At 39.2% G+C, this 21,433-nt stretch overlaps 1 protein-coding gene across 3 annotated transcripts in view; it reads right to left on the reverse strand.

The window, feature by feature from the left end:
* TOM1L1 (target of myb1 like 1 membrane trafficking protein) overlaps positions 1 to 21,433 on the reverse strand; it is a 1,502,644-nt gene that overhangs the window by 1,135,679 nt on the left and 345,532 nt on the right. For all 3 annotated transcript variants that reach the window (XM_044090473.1, XM_044090474.1, XM_044090475.1), the window contains one exon: positions 14,830 to 14,979. In XM_044090473.1, coding sequence (XP_043946408.1) covers positions 14,830 to 14,979 — 150 coding nt within the window. The remainder of the gene's footprint in view (positions 1 to 14,829; positions 14,980 to 21,433) is intronic.

Consider the following 21,433-nt stretch of genomic DNA (forward strand, 5'->3'; position numbering starts at 1 on the left):
TTACTGTGGTATCACAGAAGGCGCTAAGCTGCTTGCAAGCAGGTCCGTCTTAACTCCTTGACAAGCTGAGTGATGAACTGGAAGTGGCATCTAATGGACACTGTGAAGAAGGTATCATTGTCTCTATAGCGATGTGCTTCTTGGAACCATGTCTGCACTGGAGGTGTGATATGCAACTACTCCAAGTCATTGCACAGCTCCTACCCACTCAGAAGGCTAAGCAGGTGGAAAATAGTTATCCCTCTACCTACCTTACATTAACTCTTCGAGCATCTGAACTACTGGTTGAATTAAAGGGGTTATTACATCATCAAAAACTCTCTTGAATGGACGGCATTTCATCGAAAATGCCACTCATTGAATTCCGCTCTTGTGGGGGCCTGTGCCCCTCACACCTCCCACTAAGTATATATACCAACTCCAAGATCACACTACGGTGAGGAAAGGGCAAATTTTCCGATCTTCACTGTACCACAATCTCATGATGAACAGCATGTTCGATGCAAGTGTGCCGAAAATGCCATTCTCTGAACTGAATTTTCGACGCTCTAATAGGAATTCAAATTAAAGCCATCTATGGTGCAGTCAGGGTATTATCTGTTTTTGAATTAAAGCCATCTATGGTGCAGGCAGGGTATTATCTGTTTTTGAATTAAAGCCATATATGGTGCAGTCAAGGCATTATCTGTTTTCAAATTAAAGCCATCTATGGTGCAGGTAGGGCATTATCTGTTTTTGAATTAAAGCCATCTATGGTGCAGTCAAGGTATTATCTCTTTTTGAATTAAAGCCATCTATGGTGCAGTCAGGGCCATACCTGTTTTTGAATTAAAGCCATCTACGTTGCAGTCAGAGCATTATTTGTTTTTCAATTAAAGCCATCTGTGGTGCAGTCAGGGCATTATCTGTTTTTGAATTAAAGCCATCTACGGTGCAGTCAGGGCATTATCTGTTTTTTAATTAAAGCCATCTACGGAACAGTTATGGCACTATCTGTTTTTGAATTAAAGCCATCTATGGTGCAATCAGGACCTTATCTGTTTTTGAATTAAAGCCATCTATGGTGCAGTCAGGGCATTATCTGTTTTTGAATTAAAGCCATCTATGGTGCAGTCAGGGCCTTATCTGTTTTTGAATTAAAGCCATCTATGGTGCAGTCAGGGCTTTATCTGTTTTTCAGTTACAGCCATCTATGGTGCAGTCAGGGCATTATCTGTTTTTGAATTAAAGCCATCTATGGTGTAGGCAGGGCATTATCTGTTTTTGAATTAAAGCCATCTATGGTGCAGTCAGGGTATTATCTGTTTTTGAATTAAAGCCATCTATGTTGCAGTCAGAGCATTATCTGCTTTTGAATTAAAGCCATCTATGGTGCAGGCAGGGCATTATCTGTTTTTGAATTAAAGCCATATATGGTGCAGGCAAGGCATTATCTGTTTTTGAATTAAAGCCATCTAAGTTGCAGTCAAGGCACTATCTGTTTACACAGCGGAGCCAATTAACTACTCTGACTTTACTTATCTGATGCTAGTTCATTTATGGTTTTCTTCCTCAGTCAGCGTCAGTTTTTTTATGCTGTCATGTCAAAGGACGTGTTTTGGAAGCCAAAATATCAGTAAACTAGTACAAAAAGCTCAAGGATGGTGCAGGAGGAAAGTAATGGCTATTACTCAGCACAATGACAACTATAGACAACCACAAAATTAAACCCAAAGGCTCAGAACCTTACCTTGTACATCATTTTAGGTTCACAAATAAAAGCACATTTCAAGACAAATGCAACTGCTATTACTCTGGTCATATAACTTAACCTCTTCATTCCCTTCTTCTGTGTACATACCTTGCTCTGACTATTTTTGATTGTGATTATTTCAGTGTGCTAACTCTGATGCCACTCTATATATAATGCATGTATATCTTGTATTTCTTCAGTCACTCTGTATTTAATGTCACTTATCTATTATCATCATACCCTCAAGCCAACTATGCTACTCACTTTGTATATAATATATGAATATATTGCATTTTGTAATTCACTCTATATATAATGTCGTGTATCTATTCTGGTTTCCCCAGGCTGAGACTAAAATGGGTCAAATGGGATCAGTGGTCTAGCCAAGTTAACAAATTCAAACTAAAACAAAAAAAGGGCGACATATAACTTATTTAAAAGAGCACACGTTCACGGTCAAAGGTGGTGCAGACGATCCAAGATCAGCTAACAAATCTCTACAGCTGCATTACAACAACTGTTACATTCTGATCTGAGTAAAGTCAGAAAACACTCCAGTGTTGTATTCTCAAACTTTTGGCAGTTATTCTTCTTTTGGCTTCTGCCAGTTAGTACCAAGGATTAAGTCTGAGTTATTAATCAGCTACTTCTTGTATACCAGGGTTTGATTCCATTACCCTCCATTTACCATCTATCTAATTCTGAGCAAGCCACTTAAACAGTGCCTCTACTCTAAGTCTGAAAAAGGACCACATAGATCAGTGATCTACCCTGGTTAAGAAATACAAGTACCTTAATTAAGTAATTATCACTTAATGAGAGGTTGGCACAATGGTTAAAGTTTTTACCTTACAGATACAAGGTATAGAATTTGATTCTCACACGGGTTAATTGGCTGGGTTTAAAATGGCCCATAAGGGCAGTTACCCAAGTACTAATCTATGAACTTATAAATGAGGGGCGTGTATGATGCTTAAGCTTAGGCGTGTTCATTTTCTACGCCACAATGCAAACCAACTGGACTAAAGAAGTGTTTTCTTTGAGGAATCAAGTCCCAGGGCAATATTAGTCATTTGCTGGAATGGTTAACAGGAGCAGAACATTGCTGCTGCACTGGTGATCACATAAATGGGGTGGGTTGGTGGTAATGGATGAATGAAATTTTACAGATGGATACATATGAGGAAGTCTCCATTAATCAAGTAAATATTACTTATTGGAAGGTTGGCTTATTACTTCTTGACATGTTTTTGGAGAACAGAATTACTTTAGATACTCACAATTATTTAGTAATGAATTCTCCTACTACCCCAATCATTTCTGGTGCCCCCAAAATTCATAAGGACACTGTTGATGGCCCTAATTCCATCACTTTTGCATGCACCAAATTTCTAGATAATAAGTTAGAGATGTTTATGCAGCAGGAAATTCAGATATGTAAGGACTCTTGGCATTTTTTGGAATTAATAAATTTGGCTGAATATGATGAGCAAGCATACTTTCTTACCACTGATGATAAGGACTTGTTTTCAGTTATTCCCCAGGAGGAAGGGATAGTCATGATTAGTGAATTTTTAGTCACTAAAGGTGTGCCACAAGATGATATAAATTTGTATATAGATATGTTTGAAATAGTGCTACATAATAATTATATATATTTTTGATGGAACTTATTTCCTGCAAAAACTAGGGGTAGCTATGGGGTCACCCTGTGGCACCGTGTTTGCGAATTTGGGAATGACGCAATGGGAAAGAAAGTATATTATGGAGAATGATGTTTTTAAACAGTATTTGAGAGTTTATGTGCATTTTTTCAATGATACTTTTATGTTATGGACAGGAAAACTGGATATACTTTATGATTTTGTTGCACAAAGAGGATTACTGGCCTCAAACAGATGCCCTACGCAGACTGTCTCAAAAAACTCCAGCTTTACTCCGTCGCATATCGCCTACTCAGAGGTGATCTCTACCTAACATACAAAGCTATGTCAAACCCAGAGCTGTTGCACATGCTCCACTTAAAGAAATCCCAATCTCTCCGAGCTACACACTCTAGGGACCTAAACCTTGCCACCACAATAAACAGAACATGCCGGAGGGATAGATTCCTGTCCCAGAGACTTCCCACACTCTGGAATAAATTACCTATCTATATCAAACAAAGCTCCTCATTAGCACTCTTCAAGGAAAAATCTTGATGATTGGATGGGAAATAGGAAATTTATCCTAGGGATCACCTATGTGGCTCTGCTCGACAGTGGCACAGGAAAATAATTTTCTTGGGTGGCAAAAGCCAGGGTACCTTTTTGGCTGGGCTTGTACAGGCCCCAGGGCCAATAACCTAGTACCTACCTATGAACCTATATCTTGGTACAACCACGACTTTTTTACAACTTTACACATGAAGTACAGACGCACAGTATTAGCTATCTGGATGTTAGTTTAAGAAAGGATGCTTTGCAAGGTAGATTCTTGGCTACCATTCATAGAAAAAACACCTATTCTAATTTCTCTTTGCAATTTAAAAGCTCTCACCCTAATTATCAAAAAAAGATCAGTTGTAAAAGGGCAACTAGTGCATGCTTCTAGAATGGTTACGTTGGATGACAACTTTCAGAGTGAGTGTCAAAAGCTGAAGGACATGTTCATTGTTAGAGGGTATCCATGTAGCCTCATAGATGAACTTATAGATGTGGTAACTAGAAAGAGAAATTATGGATTTTTTACCCCTATATTGGGGAGAAAAGTTGTAACTACTATTAAAACTGCCTCTTTACATAATGAAAAGTCCAATTTTACTTCTAGTTTTATTACTACTTTTACTGCTGAGTGTGCACTTATTAGAAGCATCATATATAAAAATTGTAGTATTACTGAGGAGGATGGTACCCTTAGGCGAATAGTGAAAAAAAAAACAAATATAGTGGCAAGGAGAGCCAGTAATTTAAAAAAACATTTTACAATATAAAGAATAGCATGCACATAGCAAAGTAATGGGAATGAGAAAATGCGGGGCATGCAGGATTTGTAAACTAATTTTAGTTGGTCAGAGTTTTGATATTTAGGGTATCAAATATAATTAGAAAGGTACATATAATTGTAATTCAAAAGGGATAGTTACCTTGCTTTATGTCAGTTATGCATCTCATATTATGTTGGTAAAACTGAAAGGTCTGTTAGGGATACAATTTGCTTACATGAATATGCTATCAGGAAGCAGAAAACCACTAGTGCACTGGCCAAGCATGCCATGTCCTATGAGGGCCACAATTTTAAGTATTTAATAATTGAGTAGGTTGCTGTAAGCTCAAGAGGTGGCCCATGGACGTTACAGTTGGAAAAAAAGAGAATTAATACGGCAAATATTATTGAATGCTTATTCCTGGCCAGGTTTAAATGAGTACAGTTCAGTAAACAGTCTTCCTAAATTAAATGCTTTAAAAAGGTAATTCTTTAGAAATCCTGAGACGCTCAGTCAGTAGAGCATTAGACTCTCAATCGGAGGGTCCAGGGTTCAAGTCCTTGTTTGGGCACTCTAATGTAGACTAGGAATAATATTTGAATATTTGTATGCTGTTTTATATGCTTCTAGTAGGACATTCTCCACAAAATTATTTATTAAATCAATGACTTTTAACAAATTTATTTTTTAGTTTTCATTCATTTTGCTATATGCGTTTTGTTAGTATATAATAAATACATTTGTATAGATTAGTTGTTTTCATATTGAGCTGGGTAAGCGGGTCTATATTAGAACATTCAAAACTTCGAATGTTCTAATATTGAACCCTATTCAGCGAAAGCTGAAAATACTGAAGCAACAGAAAACCAAATTTTTTCCTAGAGAAAGAATTTGGTTGTCCATTTCTGTTGTTTCAGTATTTTCAGCGCTGTGGTGGAAAGTTACGGGTCAGGTTCAGGTAAGTGTGTGATTGAGTGTGGGGTTAGGCTAGTTAGGGTTAGGGTGCAGGTTAGGTATGTGTGCGATTGTGTGGACGTGATGGTTAGGGTGGTTTAGGTGAGTTAGGGTTAAGGGCACGGGTTAGGTATGTGTGCAATTGTGTGGATGTGAGGTGTAGGGTGGGTTAGGTAAGTGTGTGATTGTGTGGACGTGAGGGTTAGGGCGGGGTAGGTGAGTTAGGGTTAGGGCACGGGTGAGCTGAATGTGCGATGGTGACAGAACTTAGGGTTAGGGTTTGGGTTAAGGTAAGTGGATAGTTAGTGGTGTGTGTATAGTTTAGTGTAGGGTTAGGTGTAAGATTTTACGCATATGTGTGTGGATTGCTGTTTGTTTGGTGTGCTTGTGTTGTGTGTATGTGTTTTGGAACAGCGAATTTTTTCCCTAGGAAAAAATTTGCTGTTCTGTATGTTCAATGTTTTCAGCTTTCACTGAATAGGGTTCGATATTAGAACATTCGACGTTATGAAACTTCAATGTTCTAATGTAGACCCGGGTAAGCAGTGCTTGTATATGCCTGTATTCAAAGATACAAGTTTTTATTACACAAGATTAATGCACTTAAAATTTATATAAGCTTAAGTTTGAATCTTATTTATAGTTTTATATGTTTCACAAAAGGTTTTAGGAAAAGTACTATGTTTTTAAAGGCTCTATATTAAATTATGTGTTTTAAATTATGGTTTATTACATTCTTTAAGCACTTTGGAAGGGGTGCTTAATTTATGATGTAATTTATGAATATTTATGAATATTTATGAGGTTGATGTCATTGCTCGTGTTTGATGATGTTACTTAAACAGGGCAGTTAGTAATGGCACTGTCTGAAGACATTTTGGAATTGTACAAGATGAAAGCGCTCACTATTTTGTTAATAAAATGGATTTTGCCTGTTTCCTCTGCTCATATTTGTTGTTTGTTGGATTTTTACGGTGTTTGCACTGGTGATCATATCAGAAGATCTGTCATTTCTCTAAAAACTCAGCAAAAGCTAAAGAACACAAACATGAAACTAACATCTATGAAATGGTCTGTGAAGACAGTACATGTCTTACAATACTAAACTGTTAAAAGACAGAATAATTAGGCTGATTCTCTCCTTCTGACATCAAGACAATGTCTGACATTTTTTCTTCAGTTTTTTTTGTGCTATTTTTTTTCTAACCTCCTGTGCCTGTTGATGACTGAGCTGTCATCACAGCCCATTTGTTTCCCTATCCCCCAGGCAAGACTAATCTGCAGATGACCATCACACCAGCAGTCACAGGAACTGTTTTTGTTACTGCCTTACCTCCAACTCTTGGTGGATGATATGGGCCTATGCCCTGTCCACTGTGTGTGCATGCATCCACACATATGTTGCATCAGGACAACCATCATCAGCTCATCAGCTTTGGATCACCAAGTTCACATCCCCAATTTTTGCTGACACTATCTGCTGACTGGCTCTATCAAATCCCTCCTCACAAAATGAGTAAGCCAGTGTGAGCCTTCTACTCCTACCCTTACCTGCCAGGGTTATCAAGCACCCAACTGCTAATCAAACTCCGGTCTTAATGGTTGTACTAAGTGCTTTATCTCTGTATACCAAAGAGCTGGAATTAATGTCCTAGAGATTTGAATTTATGGGCTACTAATCTGGGCTACTGGCAAAATAACTTATTGGACACAAGAGTTCTGCCAGGCTTCAGCTTATACATCAGCTTTCCATAAAATAACTATAATAAAACCTATAGGAGTTCCAATGGGTTTATTACCATTTGCATGTCAAAAGCTGATATGATGATACAAAATTTGAATAAACAATGGACCGTTTTATTTCAGTACTTTCCACAAGGACATGTTATTGGCAATGCAAGATATACCGTGGAGCCATGGCTCATGACAGTGATACAAAACCCTCAGGGCATGGTTAACATGACATATAACCCCACACTGTCACAGACCCGCAACATCATTGAGCATATGTTTGGAGTGCTGAAGGCCTACTTCTGCCTAGATTCCTCCAGTGTTTTGATGCAGTACGCTCTGGAGACCTGTAGAAAGATATTTACTAACTTTTGTTTGCTGCCTAACATGGTGGTATGCAGACAGCTACAGCAGGACATTACCACTGGAGGAACAGACAGCCAGCTGCAGAGGAATTACGTACTGAGAAGCCAGTAGGGAAACTGGCTACACTGGAAGACCATGTGAGGTACAGACCAATGCAACACTGTGCCACTAAGAATGAGGTGCCATCTGGTCTACAATTATGAGCCATAATATACACAACTGATGTATGCAACACAACATCTGGCTATGCTGTTTACTACATTGAGTGGCCACACTGTAAACCAGATATTACCTAACCCATATGTACAACTGGGGGCAAGACACAGCTGTCATTAATTGCACACATGGGAGAGGATACAGTGACAGGGAGCAGCAACAGTTACACTGATGGAAGCTGGGGGGATTAATGATATGGAAAGGAGTGAGTGGCATGTCTGGGTGATGGGGGAGCTGGGTATACTGTTCAGTGTGTGGAGGGGTGCTTCCCAAGGGGATTATTTAGCAAGATATAGCAGACAGTTTTTCAGTACTAGTTCCTGGGAATATAGCTATTACAGATGTTGCTGAACTGTGCAGATGTATCTGTGGCAGGTTTTGTGGGACCCCAGATGGGAACTATGGCACAAACATCAACAACTGCTGGCAAGGGCACTGGTGAACTGCATGAATGCAACATTCAGGCCATGCTGTGTGCATGACAAGCAAGTAGGCTGTGTCTGCATGGGCAGCCATGCCATGCACAGTTGACTTACCAATGATAGGTTGTGTTGAGGGGATAGCAGTATGTGACCTTGTTCTTCCTGCCGTGTAGAGTGCACCCACAGTGGAGGCAGAGGGTCAGTGGCAGGAATGGCGCAGCCCTGACAGCTCCATGGTGATAGTGAAGGCATCTAGCTGCTTGTCCAGCACACCAATCAGCTGGTCCATGCATGGCACTCTCTTATGTATGTTGTCACACACACCATACAGTACATCATGGCAGTGGTTGCATCCAGCTGTGCCTTTACAATTGCCTTGTATATTCACTCTGTAATGTCCAATATATTACGCAGTTCAGGCAATGAGCAGGAGCCAAGGCAATGAAAAGTCACAGCCCTGACGTTCCTGACTACTGCTCCAATATTCTTTTTGGTGGCATTACTGCTCACTGCTGGCATGAGAGCAGAGCACAAAGGTGGCCTCTGTGTAGGGATACCAATCATGATCTGTCCTTTTATGCACATTGGAGAAGTGACGGTGGTTTCCTTAGGCAACAAGACTGTGTCACTATATTTAGCAGGTGGCGTGCCCACCTCAGTTATCGCTGCAGACACTAACGGTGCCCCCTCAGAATGTGGTAGGTTAGGCCACTACCACTATCAGGATCCAATGCAATATTGACATCAGGAATGCTATGTTCCACAGCAGAGGAACCATTACTACAGATATGTGAAAGCAGACAAATAAAACATCTATATGTAAAACATTACGCATATGACAATCAATCATTTCCAACCTCGGCTCTTCAATAACATTGCAGGTACCAGTGTATGTAAAGAATGCAAGCAAATGCACCTTGCGGGATATGCCATTTTACTTGCACCCTAGATACATGTATAAAAGAGATATAGCAGAGTTCAATATATATATATTAGTTCAATATACAAATGTGTAATATAAACATGCTATTGGCATACGGAAAGATGCCTGGTGGATCTCTAACAGAGACCCAAGATGATATGATTAGTTCAGCATTGCATAAATGGCTCCATCGTGTTCAAGTTCCCTTCAATCTCTCCAGACAGGAACACCAAGAACTGTACCATGTCAGTAAGGGTGGTCTGTGATGGTGAAACCACACCTGTGGCCATCCATATCCATGCAATGGATTGGATGTTTGTACAGACAAGCAGAATCTTATCAGTGTTCCTGAAGTGGACATGCTGTGCAGCTCTACTGTGACCACTAGCAACATTAACATTCGCAACTAGCTCACTTCACACCCATTCCTAGAAGTGCCAAACCATCTTATCAGCATTTGTTGTCCATGCTCAAAAAGTTACACTTCAGTCTTTGCCTGGGAGAATTTATTGAGTCTCTTCTTCTATTTTTGTCTTTATGTATGCTCCTGTACAAGTGTCCATACACCTATGCCCAGTGAATGGACAAAAACATGTGTGGCAACTTTTGTACCACTCCCTCGCCATGTCTTCTATAACCCATTAAAAATAGGCTATGTCTCCATATCTGTCCATTCAGAGAGCATGGGGACAGACTACATTGTCACATGCACCCTGTATACTGCGTACATGGACTTGTGCCCAACAAAGTACATACAAATGGGTGTGCTATGCAAACTCACTCACAACCTGTATCACTTACCAATTGTGCCTCACTCACCCAGCCCTACATCTGTGCTACTGCTGTAAAGTCTATGTACATCCCTCTCCATCTGAGCTGCCTACCAAGGTAAACAGTTCACCTCTTGATATCCCACAGCTATATATATAGTAGACTACTGATACCTGAACCTGTGCCCTGTCTGCTGTCATTCATTTCCACCCTCGCTTTGCACCCCATCATTCAATATGGTGCTATGGGGAAACACCCACAAGATGAAATCTTAAACATATCCAGTCACGCTCCCTACCTGCCACTGGCCTAACCACCCTTGCCACAGCAGATACAGAACAGTTCTGTGCTTTGTACATCAATGTAATCCTTCTCTCCAGAGTTCCACTCACTATACTTCAGGAAATTAGCATGGTGAGTACAGCAATGGTTAGTGTTTATATCAAGTTACTTCACAACAAGTGGGGTGGTAAATAAGTTATTAAAGCCATTTAGGCTAAATATCACTGAATCATACATTTAGGGCTATGCATACCAGCTCTAGAGTAGACTACAGGGCTCATGCCTGTCGATGCATATGCATCACAGACTGCAAAGTGGTCTGCATATCCCAGGCAGCTCTCTGACCTCCGGCTTCTTGCAATTTCTTCTGTGGCTCACAGGGGCACCACAATGAGCAGTACCATGACCGGCTACATGTTAGAAAGCTACTGTACATTAAGACAGGAATGAAGAGACTTGATACTTGTTTGGCAACACATTGATCCTGCACCATGTGTTCAAATGAATCTGCAACCAGTTCACTTTAGAAGTTGATACCTGGAGTAGTCATGACTTCTAGAGGGGCTATCTTTGAAAGGGCTCCTACATGGTGAAGGAACGAGACAACACTTTTCTCTACTTCCTGCATCAGTACCACAGTGAGCATCTGCTGCAAAACTCTTCTGAAGGTTCACACTACAAGGAGGATGCCTGGTACAGCCTTGCCTGAGTGATGACTGATGCCACATGCATCATATTCTCTAGTAAGCAGTGGTGGTATCATTACAGTGAGCTAAACACGTGGCACCCTGACCATCTTGACCAAGGTAGAAGAGGTAAGACAGAGCTCTACAGCAAGCATAAGTAACTGCTAATAAAAAAAGCAGGCATTCTTGTGAAACTATATGCAGTTTTTGCTGTTCATAGACATATTTTTCCATCTTCTGTCCATTTTAGCACCTGTTGAGATAAAGAAAAACTTGGATGATATGTCATAGGAGGTATGAACACCAGTCCAGACATCGGGGTATGCAGAGCAAATTGGTGTTACACCGGCAATATCTCTTAATCACCTGCTTCGCTAACTATATTTGGGGTATTGCTAATTCTTACATTTTGCAATGAGGCATGGAACTGTTCTACTGTTCCTCCTATGGCCAGATATTCTCAACAGTGCCATGGTACTGCAGAATGGTCTGACAGTGGGTGCGCCACCACCATAACAGTTGTCATTGTCTGCTTTAGTATTTGTATGGTTGGCCTCATTCAGTGGCACATCCCTCTTTGGTTACCATGCTGGTAATGGTCAGTACCCTTATCTTCCCATAGCTTACTCTTACTCAGGTCATCCAACTGCCAATGCCTCTGTCAGTCACCAAACCTATGCAATTGTCAGGCTGTTGAGCGCCACTCCATTGTGGCTTTCATATGTCAAGATGCAGTATTACCCCAAGGTTCAGCTGTTTCATGTGTACTCCTGTTGGTTACAAAGCCTTGTCCCACCCACTGCCATGCATGACAGGAATTTACTAGGTCAAGAATGCTGTCTGCTCCAAATCTCCTAACGGCTGGGCACTAGATTTGTTTGGGAGGGGGTTGCTTCTTCCCAGCTTTACTGCCCCTTGCATTCACACTGCTTGCCACTCATGGATTGTTCTACTGTCCTATACAAGGGTGACTGGTGAGTTAGCATCTAATCTTGCCCCTTACGGCATGCTTAGCTCTGTAGTACATTTGCATCAGACCTCTATATCACTTTGTATTGACATTTATTTAATTGCATTGTACTTCTCCAGGGCCAGTGCTGCCAACCAGTGTAGCACACACATACTACTGATACATGCTTTTGTGCTTTTCTTTATCAGTCATCATGTATTTTTATTTGCCTTTTGTTGTTTAATATCTCTCCATTTACGTTCATATTTTATGCAGTTTTGACCACAGTGCTAGATGAGATGCAACACCGTCTACCAAGTGATGTACCTGCCTCACCATCACCTTCTGTGTCCCGAGTGATCTCCAGCATCACCGCTCTGCATAAGATGAAAGTCAAACTGTGGGGGTCAACCTGGAAGGCACTCTGCTCCCTTTGGTGCTGTTTCTCTAGCAAGGAATCTAGGCTCCTCATCAGTTGGCATGACTGGGGAATTCCCACTTGGTCATCTGGCAAGAGTTGGAATGCCTACAGAGACCTAGGTGAACCAGCAGCTGGGGATCATCAGGAGCTGCCTGAAGTATAAGTAGAGTGACAAAACTGCCCGGCACTGGCCACTGAGCCAAAAGTGGCTACTCCTAACCATAAGAATGGTCATTGAAGTGACTGACTTCTGGTTGTTTGCAGCACTGTGTAGCTTAGCAGACAGCCATTATCCTACCCCATCCCCCATCAACATGTGCCCTTTCCTTGTGCTCCATTTCCCTGTCCAGTTTATTGTTCAGTCTTCAACTTCAACAACAGTCCTCTCTCTGTTTGTCTGTGTATCTCTTTGGTTTTCCCCCAATTTATGTCAGCACTTCCTCTTTCAGTCTTTGCCTGTCCTTTATGTTGGAATGTGCCCTTGCTGACATCCCTAAACCTTCCTTCCCACGTACACTTTCCCATCCTACCTTATCTTCTATCCTTCTTGAACATATAATAAAATGGGTACCCTGTCATGCAAAAAGGACCCTTTCTTACCTCCCCCCTTGCCAACACTAGTCATTCTTTTTCCTTGACTTTCTCATTGTTCCTGTGCTTGCTCCTCCTCTTTTTTTCCTGTCCTATGTATCTTTTATGTTTCCATTTATAATATAAACATAGTAGGGGCAATGATATGTAGTCATAATGCATATGCAAAAGCACACTGTCATGAGCATGCTACATGCACACTACTGGGACCAAGAGATCATCTGACCTGCCATGACACTCTCCATGTCTTTGCTAGACTTGTTCTCTCTTCACCAGAGAACTGACTGCTTATTCTGTTCTCTTAGTCAACACTGCTCTGACTACATACATAATTACTTTCATGATACACTGAGATACTTTGACAGAGTTTACTTATTGTTTCCATTTGTTTTCTGGGAAAGTCCAACAAGGTTAAGAATGACTCCTTTTCAGTGGAGGCCCAGGGAGAAAAGATACTTACTTTTTTTCTAAATGACTGTGTAACCTATTTTTCTGAATCCAGGATCTCAGGTATTACATTTTTAATGTACTCATGATAGATGCAGAGTGTGTTTTATTGAAATGAATTGTGTATTTTACTAAATAATATTAAACAATTAAACCTGCATATTTTGATGTACTTGTATACAGGCCTTGAGTTTAAACAGATAAGATGAAATAAATTAATTTGTTATTCTGTTCTCATGTGCTTTCTAGAGCAAATTTTTACATTAATTAGTAACTGTACGTGTCTGTTACCCCTGATATATAGCAATTTCAGACCTATATTGATGACATCTAATGGATAGCTTTTTTTTACATCTGGCCACATGCACCATATTCCAATAAACTGTTCCTTTGTGGACATTATCCAAATGGAGAAACTGCATCTAATACTCACACAAGTGGTATGTCAGCATTCAGTGAAAACTGCAGCAGTTTGAACTCTTCATACATTCTCTAAATTCAACAAAATAAATGGAAAGTTGTGAAAAATTTCTATCAATTGTGTGGCAGCTTTTTCCCCTGATACAGTGACTTTTGAGCAGATCTCTGGTGTTTTGTATTGCCAAAACCATGAATGTGCAGCCACAGGAATTATAGCAAATGTTCAACTTTCTTTTGCTACCTACAAGCCTGGAGTCAGTTTATACAAGGAGTGAGGATCTGGGGGAGCAAGGGGCCTTGACCCCTATAAACATGCCCATGTTTTTCTTGCAAAGTTTCAACCAAAATGAATAGTGACTCAATTAAGGATTGTTTCAGTGTGTGCAGTCTTCTTCAGCTGATGCAGTCACTGGAGTTTTTAATGGGTGTGTGGTCTTTTAGCACTCAGGTATGGTGTGTTAGCTCTCAAGTGTCTGTACAATGATGACTTGTGTTGTTAGTGTGTCTCACAGGCGTGAGCACCTCTTATTTATATATGCACTGGGTGAAACACATTTATAAATCTGTTTTTTTACATTGCTCTATAATGACGACTGCTAAACAAAAATTTGAGTAATAAATACAACAGAAACCAGTTACAACAGAAAAGTAGTAATGGAACACAATGACCTGTTTCTCCAGTCAGTTTTTACCAGTATTCAGATTTACCTGAAGTGTCCGACTTTATATTTAATAACAGACAGAATGGGTGTACAACAACATTTAGGAGGTAACAGCAACAACATGAGTTTTGAGTTTTGGCCAAAATATCTACCTGGCTAACGGGTATCAAACTAAAGAATTCAGAAGAAAAATAAACACTGAAATAACTATCTTCTCCATATCAGTGGTAATACTTTTAAGGTTTTACTGAGCATTTTTTCATTATTAACTGCAGACTATATTCAGACTTACCATAATGAAACCTAAAATTTTATTTTGGACATCTATTGGTGGATTATATTTGGGCTTCAGCATCTTAACCAGTACATCTCTACAAAACTCTTTCTTCACAACGAGAGACCGGAACCTAGCATGGCAGTTCTGCATGCAAATTTCAAGGAGCTGCACAAAAAGAAAACAGACAAATATTAATATGACTGACATTTAGAGATACACTCTCAGTTACAAGAATATTCCCCCACACAGTTTTAGGCTTTCTGGCTATAGTGTTCTGTAACAGCAAACATTACCAGCCAAGTGCAGATCCTTGTTAAAACAAGTATAATGGTTTGCTGGTTTTAATACATTTTGGTACTAGGAATGAAAAATAAACATTAAGTACATGTGAAAAAATCCACCAGTGTGTTCTGCGAAATGCAAAAATATCAAACATGGAGATCATATTACAGGAACAACAGGTACATCCCTAAACAAATGTAAATAACTTCTATTACTGCAGTAAATTTAAAGATAAAGCAGTGAAAGAAATACAGAGGTTAAACAGAGATATTGATTCTGTCATGCCTGTATATACAACTTAACTGTTATACTGGTTTGTCTGTCTAAGCAGAGGGCTAGTCCCTTTAAATATTTACAGACTACACAACATAGTTCTTAGTAACTCTGTTTACTTACTTTTTTATTCAAACAAACAAACAAACAAACCCATCTGTTGAAACAGGAAATAGAAAAGATAATGCAAACCTTTAGAGTTTACCACTTCAAGCAGTGCTGCTCAACCCTTGTAAGTATTTTAGGTGAATATGATGCATACAAACTAGCTAACAGTTGTACCAGTATAGAAGATACATGTTAGAAGTATTACTTACGCTTGAGACAGGCATACACAAGAGGTATGAGCTCTGATGTTGCTGTTTGAGTATATACTGTCAGAAGAATAAAGCAATTGTAAGCATATGCTGAAGCAAGGGCTTCTGCAAGGGGATATGCACTCCATGCACTCCCCTGACCACCTTTCACTTATACATAGCAACTCCAAGGTGCCACCAAGTCACAATAAAGTGAAATGAGCATACTTGAGTTTTCTGTAACACACAGCAAGCTTAATCACCAGACAAGGATAATAACTCAAGACACAAGTTTCAGCAAATGTGAAATGAGCAACTTTTGGGATCCCCATTTAGTAATGTACTTCATCATGTTTTTTTTTTTACTTAATACTTTCCCCACATGGAGAGAAAGTTAAAGCCACATGGTAATAACAACCACTAATGTGCTATGTTCAACCTGAGTTCCAGAAGTCTACAGTACAAGCTTTATCTTTGTGATGGAGTCACAGATGGTATTTCCTTTTCCACTCTTTCATGGATATTGTGACTAGGAACAACATCTCCAATTTCATGTTAATCTTTGATACATGTACACTGCTACTTTAATTTCAAATTGCTTATATGAAGCTTCCACAGTTTCAGTATTCAATAAGACATTTATCAATTACATAGATCAATATTTGTCACAACAGTCTAAAACTAAAGTGATTTCAGTGTGTTTATCAATTTTATCTCCAGATTCTATGAATCCTACCATGAAAACAGTTCTCATGTACTTCTTTAGCCACTGACACCTGAACCCAAATTAGCAATGCTTTTTCTACTTTCAGTGATGGTGTGATGTTGTAATCAGTAGTTTCCCTGACTGCTCCAGGTCTTGAATACTTAAAGCCGACACTTCCAGTGGCTTGGTGATAGCTAATGCTGAAACGTCTGAAAAACAATTTCCTTGATATAGTCGATGTGAAGAAACTGGCCAAGCTTTGAAGAAGAAAACTGAAAAGCGGTTGAGTTCGCTGAAATATTTAGACACAGCAGTTGACCACGTGGTGGGTGACGACAAGGCCACGAGCTCTGCAGAGGTGTCTGTTGCTTAAAGTGCTGCTAGTGACCATATTGTTAGTGCTATGACTAGAGCTGTTGCTGTGCTTAAAGGAAGTAAAGGAGAGGCTGCATACTTCTACAGCACTTGAGGAATGAGGAGATTCGAGACAATGAACTTGCATGTGACTGTCACTCAGTCACGGCATGAGAAGTTATGGGATTAGAATGGCATGCTCCAGACTGATCTTGAAATGTTAAACAACAAAGGTAGATCATGAAGACAGAGCTTGAGAATGAAATATCCACACAATTGGAGTTTCTGAGAAAATGGAAGGTAGTGGTTGTGAAACATATGCTCAGATATGTTCCATACATTTATGTTAGAGACCACCCAGGCTGTTAAACAGTGCATGCACAGAAGATACCAAAGGGCTCTATTCATTTGATAAGAGATTAATTTATTTGGAATGTGAATAGCCTGGCTAACTAAAATAAGTTGCAAAGAATTATGGAATACTTATAGACCTTAAGACCTTGAACTGCATCTGACAACAACTACCAGAAATATATTATAGTGGTTGTCATGCTGCCAGCCCAGCTATCTGGAATTTTGTAAATAATTTTATGTCAGTTGTGAATATTGATATGATTTATACAGAACTGTATGTTATGTACTGAGCTTCAAGTATGTAACCACAGCATACCCTGCTGGAACACTGAAGATTAACTTGCAAAACTTAAGAATAGTTGAAGTTAAGCTACTTTACAGCTGGGCCATAAAGAAGACATGTTATCTCTCGGTTTCAATGCAGGAGCAGACACAATGTCTACAACTAGAGGTTTTTCTATTGTCTTGAAAGAAAAGTAATTACTAGGTTTAAAATGTAAAGTGTTCTATTGTTTTATGACTTTCAAGATCTGCAAAGATCCGAGAGATATGTATTTCTCACACAGAGATGTTAAATTCTGTTAAGTATCTGTTTAGCCTGGGAACTGAAGTCAGGTGACAAAAAGTGATGTCATCCAAGCTAACCCAGCAGTAACGTTTGATATTAATTTGGGAACTCTCTCAGAGAGAGACTATGCATTTTGTATTTCGTCTTGGACCTAGGACATCCACTCATCACTTCTGCCTGCTTGTTGTTCTACAAGTAAGATTTAGGGCATAGTATCTCTCTTAGATATAGATAGGAATATAGTAAAGATTAGTTTAGATGTTTTCTGTATTTATTTGAGACTGTAATGCAATGTTCTTTCAAAACATTTCCTATGGTTTTGAACTCTGAAGTAACTGTGTCTGTGTACTGAGTATTGTTTTGTTCTTTTATTATTTATTATTAAATATATTTAAACCTAACTTTGTGGCTATTTGTGAGACATATTTAAGCTTTTAGAGTGCAGGCATATGTATTTGGTGACACTGTACAGGCCACTCCTAATAGCCTGACTCTTGGTCAAAATTACCATTTGGATTAATAGTAACATTACATAGTAGAATTGGACATCCTTTGTTAAGGGCCTTAAGTAGCTGATAAAGAGTTGGCTGGTGGCAGCTGGAACTACCTTATAGTCTGGGCAGAAAGGAGGCATGGCTAGTAAACCTGTGCCAGCCTTTCCCAGGTGTGGGTGTGTTTGTATATAAATCAAATCTCAAAGTGTGTGTGTGTCAGCTACTTGGGCAGGGACACGAAGGTTGGACAGAGAGGGTACTGGAGGTTTTGGCTTGACCACTCAGCTGATCTCAACCCTAGAGCTGTGCCAGTGGGGAGTCTTATTGGGGATCTGGAGAAAGAGGGAGAAACCAGCCCCAGACTGACTGTGATCTCTGTGTGCTCTTAATAGAAATTGCACATTACTGTATGTGTACTTGTCATCCTCCCATTGTGTATGTCCCTCACTGTTGCCAGTGGTGAGGACTGAGGCTCCTTTATTACTGGGCCAGTGCAGGGGTGTCACAGTGGCTATTATCCAAGTATCTATTCTATTCATTCATTTGATCACAATCACACAGTCGCACTGTACATAGTCAACAAAGTAAATGCACGTGCTTGTGCACACGGGCATGTGTGTGTGTGTGTGTGTGTGTGTGTGTGTGTGAACTATATGCACATGCAGCCATTACTAAACACTTACATAACTTATATTTTGAATATGAGATACTTACTCCAGTAACAACCACATATCCTACACTAAACTTTGAAACATTTAGCAGAGGAACACATTTACAATGAAAATTTGAAAAAATGCATATAGTAATAAAACAAATACAAAACATGTTAACAGCTCATTTTCTTAGTGCGCTAATGACCTCCGGGATGGTTGTTACAGGGAAATGAAAGGCCTTCTAGAGACAGGGAGGCCCTCTACCTGTGGCAGTAGGCATAGGTGGTCCATTATTTCCCTGTAACACCTACCATGTCAGGCATGACTGCTTGCTTAGCATATGTATGCCACCTGGAACCATAAAAAGTGGTTTTAGAGATTGAATGTAATCTGATTATTTTCCAGGAAGAAGTGTCACTGTTAACTGGCATCTGGAAAGCAGCAAGAAATGTAAATGAGGTTAGAGGAGACATAGGACCATACAGTTATCAACCATTAGAAAACATGTGGTCATTATGTGGTCAATATGCCAACATTATGAGCCTTATGGGCATATCAGTGATAAAACATGATGAGGGCTTTTATATGTTTTATTCTCAGAGATTTCACTTTCTGTCAAGCACACATAAAATATTTATAACAAAGCAGCATGTATATTTGGTGAAGAAACCTAAGAGATGCCCTCTCTTTTTCTGGATCATGCCTCTCTGCACTGCAAGACAGTGGTAATGGAATAGCACCATATGGAGAAGCAGTGAGGTTTCCTAATTGTATACCTGATGTATTCCACATCTGCTGAGTACTTAAGGTGCGTCAGATGAGAAGGTGGAATTCATGGCACTGCTGTAGGACATTTCAATATTAACCTGGCATAAACTAAAGCAACCAGCATTTCGAAAGAAATTATGAACACAAAATCATACAAGGAGAAGAAGAAAGATGCCTGTATTAAAAGGAAATTTGAAAATTGTAGAATAATGTATATTGGGGCTGAGTCATGCAGATCAGAAATGCAAAAAGCACAGGAAGAAACTGAAGGACTGACAGACAGGAAATTACAGTTCTACAAGGAAACATTGAAATACAAGTACTTTTACAGTTTCCCTGAACACAACAGGGTGTTCTCTGTGAGACTAAGACAGCAACATTCATAAAGAATGCTAACTGAAGGAATATAAAATGCAGCTGACAAGAGATCCTGTGTTAACATCAAAGATGTTTCATGTATACTACCAATATTTATAACAAGGATCAGACTGAAGAAAAGTTTTTATTTAATTGTCTTGGATTTGCAGATAATACTGCTCTGTGCAAGCTAAACCCCTCCCAGACCTATTTCCCCTGAAGAAAGTTAGAAATAATAACTAGGCAAGTAGCAAGGATAATGCCAAGTGGTGGCGGCATTTCAACAAACGTCTGGAAAGTTTTTAAAGAGATACCTGACCTTGTCTCTTGTATTGATATAATACTTGTTTATTTGCTTGTTTGCTTTTATTTATCTAGAAAGTCTTACTGGGTTGTTCAGCAGAGGCTCAGTTAGAAAAATTCCACATAAATATTGTGGGAAGAAATATTCAGGGAATTGTTATGGCTAGGCTTGCATAGGCCCTAGGGCCGATAGCCTAGTACCAACCTATGAGAAAACTAGTGTTAAAATGGAAGATAAGTATAAATAGTGCAGACTTATGTAATAAAACTGAGAAAATAATAGAAAATTACACTGTAAGCTAAATATGACAATAATACAGAAGTCATACAGAATAATAGTTAAGAAATATGAAGATGAATAAAAGGTGGTGAAAGTAAGTGGAAATAAAGTGTTAGTAAACTGCAGGTTAAGTACAAAAGTAAAAGAAACTGAAAAACAAAAGAAAATAAAGTAAGAAAGATGGCATATGTTGCAAAGGTGAGACTTGAGATAAAGAGATTATGCATTGTAGAGGTGGGAATATTAGTAATAAAAGTAATAGGATGAGCAATTATTAAATGTAAGACATATTCAAGGAATAATATGGAGTTCAGCAGTGGTGAATGGATACAAGATCTTATGAGAAAGTTGGTGAATAGGGAGCAAACGTTTAAATATGTCAGTCTGAAGAAATTGCACATGATTAGAAGAGTTTAGAGGTGGACTTAAGTCTTTTGAGGTTGATATCTGTTGTAATGTAATAGGAAGATCATTGCAGGTTTAAGACAGATATGCAGAACATAAGGAATCCTCATAACTGTTGTGTGATCTGAGGAGAAGAAAGTAACTTTAGAAATAAGAAGTCTAGATATACTGTACCACTGCATCAGAGATTTAATAGTTGGGCAAGTTGACAATAGGAGTGGAAACTGGAAATTCCACTCAGTTCAACCTGTTTACAGCCAAAGAATGGTGTATTTCTATTAGTAAATAGGCAGCAAATTTAACTATTTAGTTTTAGCATTTTTCCAGTTTATTTGTGCTGAGTGAACGTTTGTAAGAATAGGAGAAGCATCTAGTAAACAAAACAAGAGGTAGGTTGTTTATCTGGTTTTACATGAATGTTCAGTCAAGTAGTTAGAGGCTCTGCAATGGAGACCTAACTTTTACAGAGTTTCTTTTTTAATTACATTCAAGATGGTCGTCTATAACAACACCTAGTAATTTGGTC

This window comes from Protopterus annectens, chromosome 12.part0 (genome assembly GCF_019279795.1).
Source record: "Protopterus annectens isolate FY-2018-M chromosome 12.part0, PAN1.0, whole genome shotgun sequence".
In the NCBI taxonomy this organism is placed as follows: domain Eukaryota; kingdom Metazoa; phylum Chordata; order Ceratodontiformes; family Protopteridae; genus Protopterus; species Protopterus annectens.